Genomic DNA, 25,936 nt, shown 5'->3' with positions numbered 1-25,936 from the left:
AACTAGTGCAGATACTGTAGTGTCATGGGTAGTATCTCTGGCAAATTACCAAAGAAGGTACTTTACTGCTTATATCGTTCATTCCATTGCATTTTACCAATGCGCTGCCTTGACTTCAGGTTGTGATCTTATTCAACCCACTTTACCTTTAACCGTCTAGGCCCTAACCTCTGGAATTTCCTCTCCAAACCTTCCCATCTCTTCACCTCTCTTCCCTCCATTAAGATGCTCAAAATCTTCCTCTTTCACCAATTTCTTTCCTAATACCTCATTACGTGGCTCAGATCAAAGATCAAAGATTTGATTGCGCTCCTGTGAAGCAGGATGTTTTGGATGTTTTGGATGTTTTAACATATTAATACAAGTTCTTGTTTTTCCTTGGCTTGCCGTTCTCACATGGTGATCTTAACCCCTTAAATAATGAAGGAATCCATAGCCTCATTCGGCATGACCTGGACAACATGCGAGCTTGCGATAACTGAAAAGTAACATTCGTACCATGCAAATGCCAGGCAATGACCATCTATAACGAGAGAGAATCTAACCATCTACTCTTGATGCTCAACAGCATTACCATTGTTGAATTCACACCATTTAGGGGAGATTGTGGTGTAGTGGTATGGTCACTGGGCTAACTTCAGAGGCCCAGGCTAATGCTCTGGGAATATAGGTTCAAATCCCACCACAGCAGCTGGTGGAATTTAAATTCAATTAATCTGGAATATAGGCCAGAAAATTATGCTTAGTTTGTCGGTGTGGGCCTGATACACCCAAGTGTGAAATAAAGTATATGACAACTGCCGATGTCAACATGCACTCTTGTGATAGACAGGTTGGTGGGCGTGTGCCAGAGCTGGACACACACTAGCCGACAATTAAAAGGCCATTAAGTAAGCAATTGTCCTGAATTTTTCACTGCCTATTCAACCTAATGGTTGAGATGTCAGCTGTGGCTCAGTTCATAGCACCCTCGCCTTTGAATCAGAGGGTTGTGGGTTCATGTCCCACTCCCGGAAACCAAGAACTGTGATTGTACTCGAAAGAGTTGCAATCTGTGACTGTTGATAACTCGAAAGAGTTTCAACCTAATGGTTGACGGGCAGGCGAAAAGGCCAAGCGGGCGGGATGAGGTTTCCTAAAGCAAATAAAAATAAAATTTAAATTTAACACTTGAATTAAAAACATGTCCCTGCTCATGAGGGGACATGTTTTATGACATTTTTATTTTCTTTATTTTTTGTTTAAACAGTGCTTCATCTCCCTGAGGCAGCTCCGTGTCTCAGGGAGATTGAAGCGCTCTTTCGCGCGCATGCGTGAAGTTCGCGCTAGGCCCACTCGCCCTCCTCCCCTCCCCCCCCCCCCGCCCGCACAGGCAGCCCTCAGTGCTGCCGCTCACGTTCCAAGCTGGGCGGGCCTTCTCAATTGGCCCGCCCACGTAAAATCATGGCACGGTGCTGATCGCGGGCGGCGGTCGGCTTCCTGTCCGCCCCTGCCCGCCCCCGTCAAGCACCCTCGCCAAGGGCAAAATTCTGCCCATAAAGTCTGCTTCAGTAATGGTGACCATGAAACTATCATTGATTGTTGTAAAAGTATGGTTCATTAATGTCCTTTAGGAAATGCAATCTGCTTTCCTTACCTGGTCTGGCCTACATGTGACTCCAAATCCACAGCAATATGGTTGATTCCGAAATGGTCTAGGTAAGCCACTTGGTTCAAGGGCAATCAGAGATGGGCAACAAATGCTGGTCTTGCCAGCGACACCCACATCACATGTGTAGTAATTATGGTTTTGTTAAATGTTGGACTGTACCTTTAAGAATAGTCCTGTGATGTAAGATCACATGATCTGTGGAAACCAATGTATTAGCAGCGCGGGCTACCTACACAGTGTAGAGATAAAGATGGAGTTGAATACGCAGTGTAATTGCTGCTGGCTGTATTGTAAATAAACCTAATGTTTTCATTACCATTGTCGAATTCACACCATTTAGGGGAGTTGGTGGTGTAGTGGTATTGTCACTGGGCTAACATTTCAGAGGCCCAGGCTAATACTCTGGGAATATGGGTTCAAACCCCACCACAGTACAAAGTTGTCTGCAGGTCAACACTATTACAAATATGTGACAAGGCTACACTATAACAAACGATGAGGATAAATGAGAATAAATAAAGGTAAATCAGAATTAGTACTGTGCCTCACCCAATAATTTTGAGTTTCAACATCCGTTTAAAATAACAGAAGATATACTCACCCAAAATGCTACAGTTTGGCAGAATCAATCCCTTTCAGCCAGCCACAGACAATTGGTCTCAGCATATAGAATTCTTCTTTCAAGCGAACAAAATTACGGGGGAAGAGAAGAGGTGAGCAATCCTCTTGAGTACTTATGGGAGAAAAACCTACAGTTTAATTCAAAGTTTGAGGGCCCCTAGTGCCCCAGATTCAAAGAACTTCGAAGAGTTGGTGGACCTCGTGAAGTGACATTTTCAACCCAAGCCCTCGGTCATGATGTAGAGATTCCCGTTCAATTTGCAAAATAGAGCCCTGGGTGAGACAACTGCTAGCTACCTGGTGAATTTGAAGCAATTAACAGAATTGCAAGTTTGGTGAGAATCTAAACAACATGCTGAGAGACTGTTTAGTGTGTGATGTGAAAGAAGACACTATTCAGAGAAGATTGCTGGCTGAAGCGAATCTGGATTTTAAGAAGGTGTTAGAAATAGCGCTGGTCATGGAAAGCGCTGTAAGAGATTCACAAGCAATACAAGGGGCACAAGATGGCACCGTACTCCAAATGGGAACAGTCAGCTGAAAGTGGCGTGACAAAGCCAGACTCTGCCACGAAACGGGAAGCAGCCCCCGCTAACTGAAAAATAAGAAGAAATAATTTAGCAGCTAAATCGAAAGACAACTTTAATCAATGTGGAAGCCATCAGCCTTTTAGCGATTGGCAGTTTAAAAAAGTAGAATGTTACTTTTGTCACAGAAGTGGACATATAATGAGACAGTGCAAAGAGGGATTTTAACCAGGCTGTGGCTTGGAAACAACAGAAGAAGCCTAATGAACTCTACAGTGTAGAAGAGCCTGAAACAACAAATTCTGACATTTATTCATCGTTTAACATGAAAGTTGGGAAGACAGAGCTAATATTTGTTACAGTATAAGTAAATGGAAGTAGACACAGGAGCTTCCACTACTGTAATTGGAGAACACACTTTCAGACATTTAAATAATGGTGAACATCAATTAAATTTGGAACAAACATCTGCCAAGTTGAAAATGTACACAGGCGAAGAAATCCAAGTAAAAGGTATCAGCAGAGTAACTGTCCACTATAGAAACCAATTGGCACAGCTACCAGTGATGGTATAGAGAGGCAGAGGACCAAACCTTCTAGGGTGAAACTGGTTAAGGGAAATCAACCTTGATTGGCCAGTGAGATTTCAAAAGGAAACTGGAAGAGTTCATATCTTGAAAAAGGAACAAAGCAAAGTATGGCAGAAAGAGCCTGGAGAGTCCAAGGACCGCAACAGGATGAAAAAGGAGCATATAGGAAAACCACCTGAAAGACTGAACTTGTAAATTTCATGACCTGTAAATATTATTGTCATGAGATAAATATACTTGTAAATACAATATGTACAGCAAAGTTAAAGTGGGAGGAATGTAGTAATTATGCTTTTGTTAAATGTTGGACTGCACCTTTAAGAATAGTCCTGTGATGTAAAGATCACATGATCTGTGGAAACCAATGTGTTAGCAGTGTGGGCTACCTCCACAGTCAGTGTAGAGGTAGAGATGGAGTTGAATACACATGTGTAGTTGCTACTGGCTGTATTGTAAATAAACCTACTGTAACAACATGAAAGTAAAATCAACATCCTGCGGTCACCATTGACTAGAAACTAAACTGGACCAGCCATATAAATACTGTGGCTATAAGAGCAGGTCAGAGGCTGGGAATTCTGTGGCAAGTAATTCACCTCCTGATTCCCCGAACTGTCCACCATCTACACGACTCAAGTCAGCAGTGTAATATTTCCAATTGCCTGGATGAGTGCAGCTCCAACAGCACACAAGAAACTCGATACCATCCAGGACAAAGCAGCTCAGTTGATCAGCTCCCCATCCACAACCTTCAACATTTACGTTGCACAGTGGTAGCAATGTGTACCATGTACAAAATGCACTGCAACAACTCGCTGAGGCTCCTTCAACAGCACCTTCTAAACCCGCAACCTTTACCACCTAGAACAAGGGCAGCAGGCGCCTTGGAACAGCACCTCCTGCAAGCTCCCCTCCAAGTCAGACACCGTTCTGATTTGAAATACATTGCCATTCCTTTATTGTCGCTAGTCAAGGTCCTGGAACTCGCTATGTAACAGCACTGTGGGTATACCTACCCTAAATGGACTGCAGTGGTTCAAGAAAGCAGCTCACCACAGCTTCTCAAGAGCCATTAGGGATGGGCAATAAATGCTGGCCCTACCTGTAATGGCCACATCCCATAAGAACATAAGAACTAGGAGCAGGAGTAGGCAATTCAGCCCCTCGAGCCTGCCCCGCCATTTAATATGATCATGGCTGATCTCATTTCGGCCTCAACTCCAATTTCCCGCCCTCTCCCCATAACCTTTCAACCCGTTACTAACTAAAAATCTGTCTATCTCCTCCTTAAATTTATTCAGCTTCCAGGCATTCACTGCACTTTGAGGTAGTGAATTCCACAGATTCACGACCCTTTGAGGAAAGTAATTCCTCCTCATCTCTGGTTTAAATCTGCCACCCCTTAGCCTAAAACCATGGCCTCTTGTTCCAAAATGCCCCACAAGGGGAAACATCCGCTCCACGTCTACTTTGTCTATCCCCTTTAGCATCTTATATACTTCAATTAGATCTCCTCTCATCCTTCTAAACTCTAGTGAGTATAGGCCTAAACTGCTCAATCTCTCCTCATAAGACAAGCCCCGCATCTCTGAAATCAATCTAGTGAACCTCCTCTGAACCATCTCCAATGCTACTACATCCTTCCTCAAGTAAGGGAACCAAAACTGTGCACAGTACTCCAGGTGCGGTCTCACCAATGCCTTGTACAGTTGCAACAACACTTCCCTATTTTTATACTCTATTCCTTTAGCAATAAATGCCAAAATTCCATTTGCCTTCCTTATTACCTGCCGTACCTGCATACTAGCTTTCAGCAAGGACACCCAGATCCCTCTGCACTGAAGCATTCTGAAGTTTCTCTCCATTTAAATAATAAATCACCTTTTTATTCTTCCAACCAAAATGGATAACCTCACACTTATCCACGTTAAACTCCATCTGCCAAATTTTGGCCCATTCACCTAACCTGTTCATATCCATTTGTAAATTTCTTATTTCTTCATTGAAACTTACTTTCCCACCTATTTTGGTGTCATCTGCAAATTTAGCTATAGTACCTTCTATCCCTGAATCCAAGTCATTAATATAGATTGTAAACAGTTGGGGCCCAAGGACCGAACCCTGTGGCACCCCACTAGTTACAGCTTGCCTCCCAGAAAAAGACCCATTTATCCTGACTCTCTGCTTTCTGTTGGTTAGCCAATCTTCTATCCAAGCTAATATACTACCCCTAACGCCATGTGATCTTATCTTGTGTGTTGATCTTTTGTGCGGCACCTTATCAAAGGCCTTCTGGAAGTCCAGATATACATCTACAGGATCCCCATTATCCACTTTGCTTGTCACATCTTCAAAGAGCCGTAGCAAATTAGTCAAACACAATTTACTCTTCATAAAACCCTGCTGACTCTGATGGGTTGCATTTTGACTTTCCAAATGCCCTATTACTACTTACTTAATATTGGATTCCAACAATTTCCCAAAGACAGACGTTAAACTAACTGGTCTATAGCTTCCTACTTTCTCCCTCCTCCCCTTTTTGAATAAGGGCATTATATTAGCATTTTTCCAATCCACTGGAACCTTTGCAGAATCCAGGGAATTTTGGAAAATTATTGCCAATGCATCCACTATCTCCACTGCCATTTCCTTTAAAACCTTGGGATGTAGGCCATCAGGTTCTAGGGACTTGTCACCCTTTAATCCCAATAGTTTGCTCAATATTTTTTCTCTAGTGATGGTGATTCATCCCATGGATGAATACAAAAAGAATTGGAGGCAAAGAATTTTGAATTCAGACGTTAATTATTGTTAATATAAATTATAAATTCCATGTATTGGGAAACAAAAATTTACATATCATTTCACTTTGCAGCATTTAAATTTGATCTTTCCAAATTACTAATTGAAGCCAATATTTGATTTTCTCCTGTAAACAGGGGCATCATTAGTTAGATATGTAGGTCAGTGCAAAGGATTACTGTCCATGTGATATGAACAGAATTTGACATTCACATTTAATTTCTAAGGTTGCATGTTGCAGCCTCCTGTTATACTTTCTGGTATTGCCGTACTTGATACTCTAAAATTAACCCTTCTTGTAAGAGATCCAGCCAGATGGCAGTGAAGTTCATCATTGCTATGCTTTATAATCCTCTGCTTGACAGCAGGTTCCCAAACATTGCTGTAGAATCTGGATTGTAATTACATTATTCTTTTGCTTTAAAAATAATCTCCATTGCCTTTACAGTTTCAGGTTATACTGGTGCGATAGCTCTGTTGGTTAAGTAAGGGAGAGGCTGTGCCTTACTAGCACTGGTTAATCTTTATTGCAAAGGGGTTGGAGTATAAGAGTAAGGCCGTAATCAATTATATAGAGCTTTGGTGAGCCCACACCTGGAGTACTGTGTCTAAATTTGGTCTCCTCACCAAAGGAAGGATATATTCGTGCCTTAGAGGGGCTGCAACGAAGGTTCACTAGATTGCTTCATGGAATGAGAGGGTTGTCCTACGTGGAGACATTGAGTAGAATGGACCTACACTCTCTGGAGTTTAGAAGAATGAGAGGTGTTCTCATTCAAATGTATAAAATTCTTAAAGTTCTTGACAGGGTAGACACTGAGAGGTATGTTCGTATGTATGGATATATTGTGGGAAAGTAGAATTGGGGCAGATCTGGCATGATTTGATAAAATGGCAGAGCAGGATTATGGGGCTAGTGCGGCCTTCTCCTGCTCCTATTCCTTATGTTTCCATGTACAAAACCAGGAAGGTTGCAAGTTCAATTTCTGGTCTCTATTCAATTAGCTCATGTTGGTGTGGTTGCTGGTTAGGGTGCTATGGTTGGCCTCAGTGACCCCTTTGTTAGAGAGTGGACTAATCCATTGCTCGCCATTGTCCAGTGTCCCAGCTGGGAGTGCGGATGTGTGCGTGGCATTTCATTGAATTAGCACCTCCTTTCCCTGTACTCCTTTTGTCAGTCTTAGGGATGTCCTGGACAATGAGCCTTGATGGTTTAATAGTAACAGCAATGTTACTTCCTTTAAGACCCTGGGATGTAGGCCATCAGGTCCTGGGGACTTGTCACCCTTTAATCCCAATAGTTTGCTCAATACTTTTTCTCTAGTGATGGTGATTCATCCCATGGATGAATAAAAAAAGAATTGGAGGCAAAGAATTTTGAATTCAGACGTTAATTATTGTTAATATAAATTATAAACTCCACGTATTGGGAAACAAAAATTTACATATCATTTTACTTTGCGGCATTTAAATCTGATCTTTCCAAATTATTAATTGAAGCCAATATTTGATCTGCTAGCCCTGTGACTTTGAAAGAGTTAAAGTTATCTGACCTAAATAGTGTAAGGGATCAGAAGCTTGCATTTTGAATGTGTCTGAATGTCGAGGTTTAATCTGTCAGCTCTTGAGGGTTTATTTGATTTGCTGGAACCATCTGCCACGAGAGTTGAATGATACTCCAGCATTTATTTCAGGAAGTGCAGGATTACAGATGCTTTGCTATGCAGTAGGCAGCTTTCATGTTGTTACACTGCCTTGGAGGCAGTGCTGGTTATTCAGATTCTACCCCTCGCTATTGAAAAACCGACAGTGAGTGCATTTGGCTTAGGTTCCATTTGCATTGCATTAAATTGCAAGAAAAGAATCCCTAACCCACATTCTACAAATAGACATCCCAATATTTCTAAAAACAAAATGTAGGAACTATTTTAAAATGTCTTTGAGATTCATTTTCTTTATTGAATTTTAAATAGCAATTGATTGAAGTGTAGTTAAACTATCTATTACATTGCAGAATTTTGATTTTAAATTAATTCTGTCAGATCTCACGGCCATTCATCTATCTATCTTTATTTATCTTTTGCTTTTTTTTTGATATGCATTATCTTGAACAAAGGAGTCAGCTCAGGAAGCACCACCAAATGTTCAGGTATCTCTCCACTGTAACATTAATGACTGATTCAAATTCATCCTTTCAATTCTTATGATTTATGTTATTTTACAGTGCCAAAGCTAGGATTAATTGCAGGGAAATGTTAAAGGTGAGCCAAATGGGGGGGGTTAATAGCAGAGGCGCTTTTATGGATATCAGATAAAAGAGAGCTATTTTTTTTACTTTTTTTTTGCAGAACATGAACAAATCTGATGAGCTCACTTTTATTATCCAACCTGCATTCTTTGTAAAATTGGTGGGTCCTCTTTCCTGGCAATTGGTTGTATAACTTGGAGTCTTGCTAGGCTACTTGAGAAGACATTAAAGACCTGGCAATTAACATTTTATTTTTTTTAAAAAAGCTGGTGCTTAATGTGCTTGAAAATGCTTGAACTTTGAAAATCAACACTTTTATTTCCAATAGGTTTAACGCAACTCCCTTACGTGGGGGTCATTGAGAATCCAACTGCAAAGCCTCACTGTCGGTTTTTCAGGCAGCTAGGCCACACTCTATGGAATCACATCATGCTGCAGGTGCCCAACAGCAATATTTAAACAGGGTGTGTACTGTGGTGAGGAGCAGTGCTTGGAAGGAGCAAGGTCAGGACGTCACAAATGCTCAACCCACTTAAGTACTGTCCATCAATTTAAATGAATAAAATATTCAGGGATTACAGATCCTAAATATCCTGAGCCGAATTCCCTGAGAGCAGGAATCATCTGATCAGGGAATCAGCTCAACTGGCAGATAATCAGGAGTATCCTTGCGGAAATTCAAACCTTTAAATACAATTATACAGTGTTGATTTTAAGTAGGTGGAAAAAAAATGAGAGAAATTTCAGTTCTCAAAGGATCGTTGGCCCTGAAATTCCTGGGTGTTCAATCTGCAGATACAGCAGAGTCCCTCCCTGCCCTCCACTCGCCTGGAGACTCTGTCCCAAATCCTGGGGACAAGGTCTTTTGCATGACCGGGGCAGGTTGATGGTGCCAGCAAGGGCCTATCAATGGTGCCCATCCAAGCTCACCCCTTCCACCCTGGTGAGATAGAGCCACCCGCTATCTCCAGTCCTCCAACAGCCAATACAGCCAAAACAGCCAAACCATCTCCAGTCCTTCAACTCCCAAAGGAGCCAGTTACCCTCCATTAAAGGCAATTGATTAGTTCCAGAATTGACTACAATCTGAGGCCTCCCCAAGGCCTATCAAAGCTTCGGCTGATAGAAGTTCCTGTGAGACCTTTTGCCAGGACTTAAAAGGTGGAATTTTCCCCAGAAAGCCTGGGAATTACACCCTCACCCCCCCCACCCCCCGGCTCACACCTTCCCCAGACCCGATGTCTTGATGCACAGGGTGAGATAAAGATCGACCCAGGAGAATAGCACACTTGCATAAAATTTAAGAAACCAGGGCAACTGGGGTGGAATTCCAACAATTCCTGATTCCATTCCAAATTCCAAAGCAGGACTCAAGCTCTCTGCTCTCTCCAGTCCCTGCAATTTTGAGGCCATTGTCTTTATCTTGAATGTGAAGAGAACCAGGGCAGTCGTGTCAACTTTAATGGAGAAAATGACTATTGAGCAAGCAAACAATGTTTTTAGTAATGCAGTGACAAGCTTATGAGGTGACTCAGATCATTACTTCAGTGCCTGGCAAGCACAGTTCATCGACTTGTCACTGTTTTGTAAAGGAGCCCAAGCTTTTTAAACGTAGAGGCTCTGAAATGACACCATAGGGGGATTCGACCCTTATAGCAGTTTAACATTGGCATCTGAAATTTCTCTCTCTGCTGTTTCAGTAGAGGCAATAACCCATTAACCCTGACAGGTTTACACCTCTGCTAACAGAATAAGAGAATAATTTTAGATGAACGATGTTAACTTGCTCATCTGCTAGAACATCACATGTGTCGGTCCAGAGCCTTCTGGGCTGTAAACCAATAGTTAAATAGAGAAGATTTCAACATTGGCTCAAATTCTTCTTACCGTCCATTTACTCCTTCACAATCTCCAACCATAGCAATCGCAAACCCATCGGGGTTCAGAGCGGGAAGGATGTGAATCCTCATGCTGTCCACCAGTGCAGTAACATTGGGATCCAGACCATAACCGGTGACAAGATATTCAACCAGGTGCAAAAGCAGTTCCCTGCCAACAGGCTGCAAGCAAGGAAGCCAGTCATAATTAACTGATATAGAGAGACTTAGGTTTACCAGATGCAATGAATTTAGTGACTGATGGAATCACTGCTCATATAAACCTAAATTACAAGAACAAATTGATTTCTTATTCATTATTATAATAATTGTTTGAGTATCAAAGGGGGTGCTGTGTGCCACTCTCATGTGGTTTTGTACACTTGGGATATCGGCATGAAGTCCAATTTAATCTGAAATCAGATTGGACAGGATGTGACGTTGTCTGCACTGCATGTAACTTTATCAATGATAAAAGCAAATGGCTCAAGGTCTAATATGTCCACTGGAAATTTAATGGCCAACCTATGCAGATAGAGGTGAGAGGTGGCTCCACAATCTGCTACACCAGGTGCAGGGAGGAATTAAGGTTGCCTGTGGCAACACCAAAGCGCTCACTAAATTTTGCACATCTTTCCTCATTCCAAGTCGCACTCAAAGGTTTAATTTTCTGGGCCATTCAGTTTCCCTGCTGTTGGAAGAATGCCATAGGGGCAAGTAATAAAAAATGCATGTTGCTTGTTTGGCAAACATCCACATCCAGAACAAAATGGTGAGCAGCAGCATCCAGCATCTCCATCAGCAACTGTTGATATTGCTTAGAAATGTCAATTTTAGAACAGGCTTGTACAGGAAAGCACAGCCACCTAGTTAAAAAGGGCTGCCAATTTTTTTATTTTATGTTTCAATTGTGCTCAGTACTCCATTCCAAAATGGTCATGTTGAACATAAGAATAAAGTTTGGAATGAAGATGCTGCCTCAATGGACCCTCTGTCACATAAGCCTAACATAGGGTTCCAGGGCTGCCCTGGAGTCTCCAGGGGCAGAATTTTTCAGTCGGCGTGTGGGGGTGGGACCGACATGCCGACATGTAAAATGACGCACGATGACATCGGGTGTGTGTCCCAACATCATCGCGCGTAGTTGCGATGACGTCGGGTGTGTGTCCCAACATCATCGCGCGTAGTTGCGATGACGTCAGGATGAGCGGCATGAGGTTTCCTAAAGCTTTTATTTAAGGAATAACATTTTTTTCACACATATATAAACATGTCTCATCTCATGTGACAGTCACATGAGGGGACATGTTTAAATACATTTTTGACCCATTATTTTAATATCGATTCAATCTCCCTGAGGCACGGAGCTGCACGCAAAAGAGCGCTGGCTCTGACTATCCCTCCTCCCGTCCCCCACCCCGCACAGGTAGCGCTGAGTGCTACCGGTTGCATCTTACGCTGGGTGGACCTTAATTGGCCCACCCGCACAAAATGGTGGCGCGGAGATGATCGCAGGCAGCGATTGTCTCTGCGCCCACTCCCGCCAAGCCTGCCCGCCACTCGAAAAATTCTGTCCCAGGACACTGTTGTGCGCAAGCCTGGATAAAAGTCATCGGGACATTAAAAAAGATTTTTTTTTTCATTTGCTTTGAATATTTTTCTTTTCCAGACATAAAACCAGATATAAAAATATTGAAAATGAGAGAAAAGGTTGTTTAACTGACCATTAAGTGTTGGGTTCCTCCAATGTGGAGCAGAAACCCAACCCTGAATATATTTTTTAATGCTTCATCTTTATTACTATTTCTTAAATTTAAACTGGGCTTTTCTGCTGAACAAAGGCAATTAAGATGGTTGACCCTCTGTTTGCAAATTATCCCCAGCCATCTCCAGAGCAAAAGAATTCTCCTCTTAGTTTCGGGAATGTCACACCTCATTATACCTAAGGAGCTCCTAACAGACCACCTGGAACTGTACAGACCAATTTCAAAGGGAGTCACAGGAATTCCACTTGCATTTGATAAGCCAATCTTGTTAGCAGAGTCCATGGGTCTGCTGAGACAACAGCTTCCCAAACACCAAACCCTCAACATGACTGGCACCCCTTTCAACTCATAATGGCTGAGACATTATCAGTCCTGAAAATAAAGCCAAATCCCAGGTGCTGGGTAAACATCCTTTGTTGGAGTCACTGTGAAGAAGGAAGATCACATAACTAAAGACCTGGTCTTTTGAATAGTTTAATATTACATTTCTGAGCTGTGCAGCCAGTCTGCTGCTTAACATCCAAAAGGCAGGCCACACAGAAGCAAACTCTGTCTAGATTGGACCATTGGCTCATCTAGCTTGACTCTACTGGAAGATTTTGTATCATTGTATACAGAATTGATGCAATCTCTGCATGCCTATTTCATCTTGCGGCATCAACGCCACCTGATAAAGTGAATTTTACAACACCAATCTCCAGCCAGCCGACCATTGAATGCCTACATGAAAGACTTCCTCATTGGACTCTGACTTTGGGACTCTGGAACTCTCGTGAACCAATATTCATTTTCTCTGTGGTCTTTGTACTATAAAGCTTCCTTTTCTCTATCCCTCCCTTTACTATGTGAATTGCTAACACTTCTTTTTTTGTGGGTTTTGAATGTATACAATAAACTAACCTGCTGGGTTAATCCTAACTCGAGTTTGCTGTGGGATTATTAGTAAAATTGGATTACACAAAAACCGAGGGGTTGAGAAACTACGTCACTGTTTATTCTTAAAAAAACTAATTCAAAACACCTTCTCTTTATGGACAGCTGGTAAGAGGAAAACAGTGCTGTTTAAACTGACCCCCGCCTGTCCATAGCATAAGCATCATCCAATTGGCTAATGCTTTCCAATTGGCTTAGGAAGGCAGCGCATCACAAGGGTGGATGTGTTGGCTGATTAATGGTTGAAGGGTGGGGCAAGTCATACGATGAAACCTCCAGGAATACAATTAAACACAGTACCCTAGCCTAACATGTCATTGCTGTTAAAAAGAAAGATTAAAGAAAGAAAAAATTTCATTTATATATCATCTTTCACAACCTCAGGATATCCACAATGCTTTTCAATCAAGGATATACTCTGAACCGTGGCTTTGAAGTGTGGTCACTGTTATAATCTAGGAAAACTACCAACCAATTTTTGCACAACAAGGTCCTACAGACCATAATGATCAGATCACGGCCAGAATTTTTCCCTCGTCGGGCAGGCTCGGTGGGGGGTGGGCGGAGACGGTCGGGAACTGTAATTTCATGCAGGCGGGCCAATTAAGGCCCGCCATGTGCGCATCGTGAGGGGCAGCGCTCAGCGCTACCTGTGCGGGCGAGAGCCAGGCCTGGCGCTCAGTTCGTGCATGCGCGCGAAAGAGCGCTTCAATCTCCCTGAGGCCCGGGGCTGCTTCAGGGAGATTGAAGTGTTTTTAAAAAAAATTAATAAAGACAGTAAAAAATTAATAAAACCATAGAACCTTAGAACACTACAGCACAGAAAACAGGCCATTTGGCCCTTCTAGTCTGTGCCGAAATATTATTCCGCTAGTCCCATTGACCTGCACCTAGTCCATAACCCTCCAGACCTCTCCCATCCATGTATCTATCCAATTTATTCTTAAAACTTAAGAGTGAGCCCACATTTACCACGTCAGATGGTAGCTCGTTCCACACTCTCACCACTCTCTGAGTGAAGAAGTTCCCCCTAATGTTCCCCCTAAACCTTTCCCCTTTCACCCTAAAGCCATGTCCTCTCGTGTTTATCTCTCCTAATCTAAGTGGAAAGAGCCTACTCTCATTTACTCTGTCTATACCCCTCATAATTTTGTAAACTTAAAACATGTCCCCTCATGGGACTCTGTCACATGAGATGGGACTTGTGTTTAATCCCAAAATAAAGTTTTTATTTAATGTGCATTAGCTTTAGGAAACCTCATCCCGCTCGTGGATGAGGTTTCCTAAAAAATGTAGAGGAGCTGCTTGGCCTTTTCACCTCTCTCTCCCCCCACCCCCCCACCTTAAACCAGCTTATATTTCACCCCTCTCCTATTTTTACTTAGTTCTGTTGAAGGGTCATGAGGACTCGAAACATCAACTTTGTTCTCCGCCGATGCTGCCAGACCTGCTGAGTTTTTCCAAGTATTTCTGTTTTTGTTTTGGTCTTTTCACCTGCCCATCAACTGTTAGGTTGGACGGACAGTGTAAATTTCAAGTTAATGAGGTTGTTAATGACCTTAATAGGCCTTTTAATTATCGGCGGGTGTGCAGCCGACTCCGGTGCATGCTTGCCAAACTGAAGATCGGAATGATGTGTGGTGACGTAGGGACGCACGCCCGACATCATCGCTCGTCACTTCACGCTCGGGTGTGTCAGGCGCGTGCCCACAAGCCCACTGTAATATTCTGGCCCATGTGTTTTAGTGATATTGGTTCAGGGATAAATATTGGCTAGGACACCCTAGAGAACTCTACTGCCCTTCTTTGAATTGTGACATTGAATGTTTTACTTCCACCTGAGAGGGCAGATGGTCTGTCAGTTAATATGTCATCTGAAAGACATCACCTTCGACTCTGCAGCAATCCCAAAAGCATTTCAAGTGTCAGCCTGGATTATGTGATCAATTCTCTGGAGTCGGACCTGAATCCAAGATCTTCTGGCCCAGAGGTAAGAGCAGTCCATGAAGCCATGGCTGACACCTCAAGTACATTAACTACTAAGCAGCAGTGCTGTCAAGTTAATGGCTTGTTGATCCTGCCTAGAACATGCTCTGTGATGAAAACCTGACACAAAGTAGATATGTACAAATTCAAGCTGAGCTGAAACAATGATAAAGAGCACTTACTTCATTTCCATGGATATTTCCAATGTACTTAAATTCAGGAGTTCCAATGCTATGTTGTTGTGGATTTTTTCCAATGGCAAGGACCCATAATTCCATCCCTGCCAGAAAATAAAGACCAGAGGTTAACTTCCTTAATGCCTTTGTGGGGAAAGCTACTACCCAGTGTTTTTCTTTATTTATTCATTCATGGGATATGGGCGTTGCTGGCAAGGCCAACATTTATTGGAATAATTGCCCTACAGAAAATGCTGGTGAGCCACCTTTTGGAACCACTGCAATCCATGCGGTGAAGGTGCTCTCACAGTGCCATTAGTTAGGGAGCTCCAGTATCTTGAGGCAGTGATAATGAAGAAGTGAAGATGTAGTTCCAAGTCAGGAAGGTGTGTAATTTGGAGAAGAACTTGGTCTCATGCATATGCTGCCCTTATCCTTCTAGATGGTTGAGGTCAAGGATTTGGGAGGTGCTTTCAAGAAACCTTGGGGAGTTGCTGCACTGCATCTTCTTGATGGACCACACTGTAGCACTGTATGCCAGCGATGGAGTATGTGAATGTTTAAGGTAATGATTTTGCTGTCAACAAAACAGATAGCTTTGTCCTGGATTATGTATAATAAGACATCCAAAACGTAAAACAACAGATTCATTCCCAATCTTTGTTGAAAGTTATTTGGCGGTACAGAACTTCGGTATTGCTAAAAAAAAGAGACATGTCGAAGCTTTTTGTCTTGCACTCATCAGGACACTTTGCAAGAAGTGCCTGTGTGATGCTAGGTATTTAGCCCGTATATCCCAAAAACTGGCCGTTGTTCACAACGGGCAAGATACAGACTGTTTCCAACCAGCCCGTGCTTGCAAAACTCAAAACACAGTATCCAACATTAGATATGATTCCGCGATTCAACAATTTTTGCTAAATAATCCTCGGTGTGCTAAGAATTCTGCTGACAATCAATTTAAGATTGTCAATCGGGCTTGCAATATGTTGCATTTGCATATACTGGAAGCTACATATATTAATACACATGGCCATGTTCTTTACAGGCAGAAAGAACATGTACACACATTGCGCCTATTTCAGCTAAATAAAATAAGTGACAACCATTCACTGACTTATTCCTCAGGGCAAATCCATGACCAATCAGGGTCAAGCTGCCTGGTTTAGACTTCAAACAATGCTGGCAGATAACTGTCAATCGCCATCAACTGGTGCATTCTCCATGGTAACACCTCTACCAATCAGTCCACTTGCTAACCAATCAGCACTCTCTTCTCATATAGTGTAAATTGTTGTTTTCCCCTTACATTGGTATTCTTGTGAAGTTTCCTGATGAGTGCAAGATGAAACACTTTGGCATGTCTCTTTTTACAGCAACAATCTTTACTGAGTTAGCTGATTCCAGCTGGAGCATTTGCTGTGCTTCTGATAGTCTCACCATGCTTGGAATTGGGACAGGGAACAGCCAGAGTTTTCACTCCTGATTCTCAACCAATGTCTACTTTTCAAATGTGCATATGAATGTTCAATGAGATGAGGATTGGGCTCAGCAGGAATCTCTCCTGGAGTTAAACAGCCTGTTGACAATCACTGTCAGGGCCATAGGTTAAGAATGATCATTCTTTTAAAAATTTATTCTTGGGGCAGGTACATTACAGGCTGAGCTGGCACTTAATGCTCAGTTCTAGTTGCCTTTGAGGTGGTGATGGTGAGCCACCATCTTGAACCAATGCAGTCTGTAAGATGAAAGTACTCCACAGTGCTGTCAGGTTGTGAGTTCTAGGATTTTGACCCAGCTACAATGAAGGAACAGTGATTATATGTTCAAGTTAGGATCGTGTGTTACTTAGGGGAGAATTTTCTCCCCGTCCGGGGGGGCTGAGCAGGAGCGGGCGTGGGCAGGTGCACAGCCGATTGCCACCCGCAATCGGCCGCGCGCCGCCATTTTACGTGGCCGGGCCAATTAAGGCCCACCCTGCGTGACACGCACCCGGAAGCGCTGAGCGCTCCCTGTGCGGGCAGGGGGAGGAGGGAGAGTTGGGGAATGCGCACGAAAGAGCACTGAAATGGCCTCCGGGAGATTAGTTTGATTATGAAGAACTAAAATAAAGGAAAAAAAAATTATTCAGACATGTCCTCTCATGTGACAGTGTCACATGAGCTGGGGCATGTCAATGAATTTTAATAAAAATTTTTATTCAATTTATAAACACTTCATGAAACCTCATCCCGCTGTGGATGAGGTTTCATGATAAATGTGAAGGCCGCCTGGGCTCTTCGTCTGCCCACCAACCTTAAGGTTGGATGGGCAGCCCAGACAACCAGCTTAATTAGATTATTAACGGCCTTAATAGGCCTTTGACAGTTCGGGAGGCGCGCAGCCAACTCCAGTGCGCGCCCGCCAAACTGAAAACCGGAATGGCGCACGTTGATGTCGGGATGCACGCCCGATGTCACCGCGTGTCATTTTACACATCAGTGAGCAGGGCCTGTCCCCACACGCCGACCAGAAGATTCAGGCCTGGAGTTAATGTCGTTCCCATGCGCCTCATGTTCTTGACCTTCTAGCTGGTGGAGCTCACAGGTTTGCGAGGTTCTGCTGTAGAAGCTTGGTGAGTTGCTGCAGTAAAGTTAATTGGTAAGGTACTGGAGGCTTGCTTGAAATATATCCTAAAAGAAGTCAGCAGAGGAGGGGAGAAAAATGGGCCCAAAAAAAGCAATTGAATCATTTCCAACATAATAAGATCACAAGTAAAGGATTATTGTATTCTGATTTTAACACCTTTTCATGACAAAATGACTCATTTTAAAATATTGGCAGGTAAAATCAAAGAAATCCAAAGATGTTTTACCAGTACATTAAGAGCAAGAGAATAATTAAGGAAAGGGTAGGGCCTATCAGAGATGTACATGGTAACTCGTGGGTTGATGCAGAAGATGTGGGCAGGACTCCACATGAGTATTTTGTCTCTGTCTTCACCAAGGGGAGGGACGATGCAGACATTCTAGTTACAGAGGAGGAGTGTGAAACATTAGATACAATAAGTGTAGTGAGAGAAGGATGTACTGGAGGGACTGACATCCTTGAAGATGGATAATTAGCAAGGTCGGGAGGATTGTATCCCAGGCTGTTGAAGGAAGCCCGGGAGGAAATAGCAATGCTCTGAGGATCATTTTCCAATCTTCACTAGATGCAGGAAAGGTATCAGAGGGTTGGAGGTCTGAAAACATTGCACCATTATGTAAAAAGGATCCGAAGGATAGACCAAATAATTACAGGCCAGTCGGTCTGATGTCGATGGTGGGCAAATTCAGTGGTGGGCAAATCAATTCTGAGACACAGGATAAACTGTCACTCAGGAAGAAACAGATTAACCCAGGATAGTCAGCAGGGTTTTGTTAGGGGAAGGTCGTGTCTTACTAATTTAATCAAATTTTTTGAGGAAGTAACAAGGAGGATTGATGAGGGTAACGCAGTGGATGTTGTCTACATGGATTTTAGTAAGGTATTTGACAAGGCCCCACATGGCAGACCAGTCAGAAAAGTAAAAGCCAATGGGCTACAGGGGAATGTGGTGAGCTGGATCCAAAATTGGCTCAGCAACAGGAAACAAACATCGATGGATGTTTTTGCAAATGGAAAACAGTTTCCAGTGGCGTTCCACAGGACTCGGTGTTGGGTCCCTTGCTGTTTGTTGTCTATATTAATGATTTAGACTTAAATGTGGGTGGCATGATTGGGAAATTTGCAGATGACATGAAAGTTGGGCGTGTTGTTGATAGTGAAAAGGATAGCTGTTGTCTCCAGAATGATATCAATGATTGGGTTGAGTGGGTGGTAAAGTAGCAGATGGAATTCAATCCAGACAAGTGTGAGGTAATGCATTTGGGGAGGGCAAACAAAGCCAGGGAACACTCAATAATTGGGAGGATATTGAGAGGGGTAGAGGAAGTGAGAGACCTTGGAGTGCATGTCCACAAGTCCCTGAAGGTGGCAGGACAGGTAGATAAGGTAGTAAAGAAAGCATATGGAATGCTTTCCTTTATTGGATGAGGCATAGAATACAAAAGCAGAGATTTAATGGTGGAACTGTATAAAACGCTGGTTGGGCCATAGCTGGAATTTTGTGTACAGTTCTGGTCGCCACATTACAGGGAGGACATAATTGCTCTGGAGAGAGTACAGAGGAGATTTACAAGAATGTTGCCAGGACTTGAAAATTGCAGCTATGAGGAAAGATTGGATAGGCTGGGGTTGTTTTCCTTGGTGACCTGATTGAGGTGTACAAAATTATGAGGGGCCTAGATAGAGTAGACAGGGATGCTCTGTTTCCCTTAACAGAGAGGTCAATTACCAGGGGGTACAGATTTAAGGTGATTAGTAGAAGAATTAGAGGGGACATGAGGAAAAACTTCTTCACCCAGAGGGTGGTAGGTGTTTAGAATTTGCTGCCTGGTTCGATGGTGGAGGCAGAAACCCTCAACTCATTTAAAAGGTAGCTGGATCTGCACCTAAAGTGCTGTAACCTGCAAGGCTCTGGACCAGGTGCTGGCAGGTGGGATTAGAATGGAAAATTTATTTTTTCCTTTCTGGCTGGCGCAGACACGATGGCTGAATGGCCTCTTACTGTCCCAGAACGAGAAAACAGTAAAAACCGGGAAATAAGAATCCTGGTCTGAACTGGACATGTATACCTTGAAATGGAACACCAGTAAAAACTGGGAAATAAGAGTACTAGTCCGAACTGTTTTTTTTCTTTCTAGGGTGCTGTAACTTTGCTATGGTTCTATGGTTCAGTTAACACTTCAATAAGAATCACTAAATCATAGAATAGTACAGCACTGAAGGAGGCCATTTGGTCCATCAAGTCTGTGTCGGCTCTTTTGAAGAGCAACTCTGTGATTCTAACCTCTCCACTCTAGCCTCACATTCCTTCAATTCTTCTCCATCAAGTATTTATTCAATTCCCAAAGGCAACTTTTGAATCTGTATCTACCACCCTATTAGGCAGTGCACTCCAAATCCTAATCACTCATTTCATAAAAATAAAGGTTTTCCTTTTGTCACCTGCAGTTCTTTTGCCAATCACCTTGAATCTGTACCCTCTGGTTATTGACCCTTCAGCCCATTGGAAACAATTTCTCTTTATTTACTCCATCTAAATCCTTCATGATTTTAAACACCTCTATCAAATCTCCTCTCCAAATTACATTTAGCAAAGGATCATTTATGCAAGTAAAAAATAAAGAATGATGCAACACAGTGAGTAACTTAAAATATTTTTCAGCCCTGGCACACATTCGTAAACATGTCACTTCATCAGACAATCCATTTACTTGCACAATCGTTTGCGAAATGATTTTTTTCTTTCTCAATAATCTGAGAGATGATCACCAACTCCTATTCAGTGAAAGCTAATTATTATCTAATTGTTTTTACTCCATTCTTGCATATTCTACTGCACATCTGATGGATTAACCACTTCAGTGGGGTACTTTTGTGGAGACACTGCAAATACTAATTGACCAGCAACGTAATTAATGAACGCCAGTCTTTCAGTGCAGGCTCTCTGCCATTAGAGGATGGCCCACCATGTTATTTGCCCAATTTTAAAGCCCAAATCATTGCCTTAAATGCAATAGTCTTGACTCTGAGGCAAGATGCCCTGTACCAGTAAAACATGTTGTGTGTATGTAATTATACAGCTCCAGGCTATGTAATCTACCCTTTATTTGAAAAGAAAAGAAAGACCTGGATTGATATAGCACCTTTCACAACCTCAGGCGGTCCCAAAGAGTTTTACAGCCAATGAAGTACTTTTTGAAGTGAAGTTACTGCTGTAATGTAGAAATGTAATAAGGTCACTAAGTAGAAAGGCCTGACTAAAAGGCTCCCACCTCCAACATTTGTAACGTCCTTCCAATTGTGAGACAGAAGACAGATTGTACCAAGTTCCATAGGAAACATGTTATAATGCTGAAATGTCAGCAACTGAGCATCCAGCTGAACCACCATACATAGCACTTCGATTTATTTACACATCACTGCATTTAACAATCCCCGCTATTTCCACACTCATTTGTGAAATGTATTGTTTCTTCCTCAATAATCTACCAGGTAATCATAAACTCTTCAAAGTTTGTCATCGTGGAAAATGGATTGGTCCATTGAGATCCTGGATAATCAATGGTCCAATCTGCTTCTTATTTATTCCCATTGGACAGAATTGCAATGTACAATTCATTCCTCATCCACTCCTATTTGTCAGAATTCTAGCAAATGCCCAGTCACTCTCATTGTATAGAATTCCAATGGCTTCCCATTCATTTCCATTCCACGAAATCTTACATCAACCACAGAGAAACCAATCCAATGACGAAATATTTCCCAATACTGTATATTTTTTCTGTTCTAGATATTAAGTGGATATTACTTAAGCACAGTCAATTCTTGATCAGCCAACATTCAATGCTCTTTCCACTGAGTGAAATGAAGAAATAAAATAGTAATTGACCAAAATTCCAACTGAATTAAAATTAGAACTAAATTTCTCATAAAGGCAGTAACTTTCCACTGCAATGCTCTGGACTCACCGTGGGATCACTTTACTCCCAGGTCATAATTTTTTGACCAGTCCTACACTTTCCTCTGGGCAGAATTTTACATTCGGCGTGTGGGGGGCGGGCCCAACACGCCAGAGCATAAAATGTCGGGCGATGATGTCGGGCGTGCGTCCCAACGTCGTTGCGCGAGGCCTATTAAGACCATTAACGTACTAATTAACTCCAAATTTACGGTTGGCAGGCAGGCAAAAAGGCCAAGTGGCCTTTACGTTTTTTAGGAAACCTCATCTACAAGCGGGATGAGGTTTCCTAAAGCTAATACCGATTACATAAGAACTTTATTTTGAAAATAAAACATGTCCCATCTCATGTGGCACAGTCACATGAGGGGGATGTGTTTCATTAAATTTTTAATGTTTTTAATATTTTCTTTAAAAAGCGCTTCAATCTCCCTGAGGCACGGAGCTGACTCCGGGAGATTGAAGCGCTCTTTCGTGCGCATGCGTGAAAGAGCACAGAACCCGACTTTCCCTCCTCCCCTCTCCCGCACAGGTAGCGCTCAGCGCTACCACCCATGATCCACACTGGGCGGGCCTTAATTGGCCCACACGTGTGAAATCGCAGTGCGGAGCTGATCGTGGGCAGCGGTCAGCTCCGTGACTGCACCCCCACCCGCTCCCGCCGAGCCCGCCCGACCAAAGTAAAATCCTGGCCCATGTATCTTGTTAAAGGGAAGCCAAGCAAAACAGCACAATACCCATTAAATGGTACATCAACATTATACACCCTTAATCACTTGTCTTCTTTACCATGGTATTTATATTGTCCCAGTAGCTCAGAATGCAACATGCCCCATGTATCTTTGAACATCTCTACCTTTACTCAGCGCTCAAGCTAACTAGATACTGATCCACTTTTACATGGCTGTGGGGTGGTGGGCAATGGTTGGGGGGTGGTGGTGGGCCGATGGTGTGATGTTGTGGTGGCAGGGTAAGGCGTGATGGTATGATGGGGATATGTGGTGGGAGAGTGTGTGTGAGGAGGGGGAGGTGTGAAACCGTTGATCAGTAGAGTGTTATCTTCACTCCCTTGATCGTGCGCTCTATATGTTATGTTATTACTTCCCAGGATTGGAGAGCGCCATCAGACCCATCTGCACACAGTTTATTTCCTCAACTCACCCCCTATATCCTCACCCTACCATCACATTCCCATCTCATGGGGTAAACAAAAAGAACACAGAGACCCATAGGCCATAGGGGGAGATGGTGTTGTTGGGGCAATGTCATTTGACTAGTAATCCAGAGGCCCAGGCTAAAGTTCTGGGGACATGGGTTCAAATCCCACCATGGCAGCAGGTGGAATTTAAATTCAATTAATAAAATCTGGAATTAAAAGCTAGTCTTGGTAATGGTGACCATGAAACCATCATCGACTGTTGTAAAACCCCATCAGGTTCACTAATGTCCTTTGGGGAAGGAAATCTGCCATCCTTACCTGGTCTGGGCAACATGTGACTCCAGACCCCAATAATGTGGTTGATTCTTAACTGTCCTCTGACCTAGCAAGCCACTCAGTTCAAGGGCAATTAGGGATGGGCAACAAATGCTGGCCTTCCCAGCAACAGCCACGTCCCATGAAAGATTTTTTAAAAAGTTTGGGAAACCTCTACTTGGGAAATTCCTCTCCAACCCCTCAACAGCAAGCCTTGGGAGATCCTAATCCATTGGTTGTTATCCAAACTTTCCTTCTTATCTCAAGTCTCCCTTGTGGCTTGTTCATTTTATGTTTGTGTCCCATTCAGTCCTGTGCTCACAGTCTCAAGTTGAACAATCTGCCTACATATACTTTATCCACACTTCGCATCATTTGTAATGTAAAAATACCAGCACACTAAAATGGAGAAGGCCTGCCCCATACTCATGATACCTGCAGTTTCAAGATGAGAAACCTCTATGGCCACACCTCCCCCTCCTCACACACACTCTACTACCACATACCCCCATCATACCATCACACCTTACCCTGCCACCACATCACCACACCACCGGCCCACCACCACCACCCCCCAACCATTGCCCACCACCCCACAGCCATGTAATCTCCTGAGAGAGACAAGAAAACATGATCAATCCTCTTCAACCACTTCAGGTGATCAAAACCAGTCCAGGACCGTGCAAATGTTAACTGCTAATGTACTAAAATGTTTCAGATTCTCAAAAGTAAGAATAGTTTTGAGAGGACAATCAATGAAAGTTTAGTCAACAAATCAGTGACAAGGGGGTATAAACTGAGGATCATCACCAGAAGAGCAGGAAAGGATGTTGGAATTTTTTTTCTCACGCAGAACCTTGTAGCACAGAACCCTCTTGGAATGCAGACTGCATTATCACAAGTGGTTACAGAGCCAGAGACTAAACATCATTTAAAAGGGTTTAAGATAGGAAAGAAATTGACACAGGCACAAGGTAAGGAAATGGGATCAGAATGGATAAACACAGTTGTAAAGGTGGCACAGGTGTGATGGGCTGAATGGACCTCATTTCATGCTGTAATTCCTGGTTCTGAATTTCTGCTCAAATTGTTCTCTGTTGAAAGGTTCAGTAACTAAAATGATTCAACAACCTTGACCGTAGAAGCCAGATTTATTTTAATAAATCACAGGGATACAGAATGCGTAACAGCATATTTGCTTGTCAGTTTCACCATTACTGAAAGTGACATTCTCCATTAGCCCACTGGTTAGATGGACTCGGAAACTGCATCTGTTAGCTCTGATTACTTCACCCTTGTTTCCTGAATGGAGAGCCACTAAGCCCAATTTTTAAATAAGAGAAAAGGAGAGATTTTTTAACGGGACATTATCCTCAAATATTGAGAGACCCTGCTAACACTTAAAACATGCTCAATATACAGATGAACCAAAGTGAATGCTTTTACTGCAGATTTCAAACGCTGCCTTTCATGATGTAAAATCAGGGAAAAGTGCAGAATTAAATGAAACTTAGAATGAAATGATCATTATTAATTTACCTTGAATATTTTTCTGGTGGGTAGTTCAAAAAGGATTGAAAACAGGATGTCCAGAACATATGTTGTACAATAAATTATTCAAAATGTTGCTCAGGCAGTCAGAGCTAATTAAAGGGACACTGATTGAAAAAGTGTTTGGCAAACCATTTTTAATTTGGAGAAGAGGGTAAACTTGAAACAGTCAGGGATATGTACATTTGTACGTATGTACACGTAATTAAAGAAGTTAACAGGACAGTTGTGGGTTGTGCCTTGATCAGGTGAGACCTATGAAATAAAAGAGGAAAATGACAACTTTCACATTTTTTTTTAGCCTGGATTCCTCCATCTTCCTTTTATTTAAATAGTCTGCATCACTCCAGCCACTGCTCTCTTCCCCACGACCCCCCCCAACACAAATTCTCCCAAAAACCCAAAGACATGCATGTGCACTCAGATATATATACATATATTACATATATGTATTATATATATGTGCGTGTGTACATAGACACATATACACACACCACACCCACACATTATATATATTAATATATTAAGGGGAGGTGATGGTGTCGTGGTATTGTCGCTGGTCTAGTAATCCAGAGACCTAGAGGTGGTGCTCTGGGTACACGGGTTTGAACCCTGTCCCGGTAGATGGTGGAATTTGAATTTAATGAAAACCTGGAATCATGAAAAACATTGTTGTAAAAACCCATCTGGTTCACTAATGTCCTTCAGGGAAGGAAATCTGCTGTCCTGACCTGGTCTGGCCTACATGTGACTCCAGACCCACAGCAATGCCCTCTGAATAAGGGCAATTAGGGATGGGCAATAAATGCTGGCCGAGCCAGTGATGCCCACATCCCCTGAATGAATAAAAAAATTATATTTGTGTATATGTGTATTACATATCTATAATTACACATACATAGGTATGTATGAACACACAAATGAATGTAAACATGTGCACCCAGAGATGCATGCACACACAAACATATATACACATACAGCACACACGCAGATATGTATGTATGCACACAAATGCCCACATAAACACACACTGCTAGAGACATGTGCATGTGCACACACATACATATATACACCCAGAAACAGACATACACAACTCAATGCACACGCTTTAAGCTGCTAGATGCTGATATTTAATATAACTGTTTTGT

The 25,936-nt window shown here is 42.6% G+C and overlaps 1 protein-coding gene across 1 annotated transcript in view; it reads right to left on the bottom strand.

Annotated features, from left to right (window-relative positions):
• The window catches only part of LOC144684289 (carboxypeptidase D-like), a 181,371-nt gene that overhangs the window by 105,149 nt on the left and 50,286 nt on the right, over positions 1-25,936 (bottom strand). Inside the window, exons 4-5 of the mRNA XM_078547917.1 lie at positions 15,184-15,281; positions 10,327-10,499 (exon numbers count right to left, since the gene is read on the bottom strand). Coding sequence (XP_078404043.1) covers positions 10,327-10,499; positions 15,184-15,281 — 271 coding nt within the window. The remainder of the gene's footprint in view (positions 1-10,326; positions 10,500-15,183; positions 15,282-25,936) is intronic.

Source organism: Cetorhinus maximus, chromosome 9 (assembly GCF_964194155.1).
Source record: "Cetorhinus maximus chromosome 9, sCetMax3.hap1.1, whole genome shotgun sequence".
Classification (NCBI taxonomy): domain Eukaryota; kingdom Metazoa; phylum Chordata; class Chondrichthyes; order Lamniformes; family Cetorhinidae; genus Cetorhinus; species Cetorhinus maximus.
This window is presented reverse-complemented; position numbering and strand designations above follow the sequence as displayed.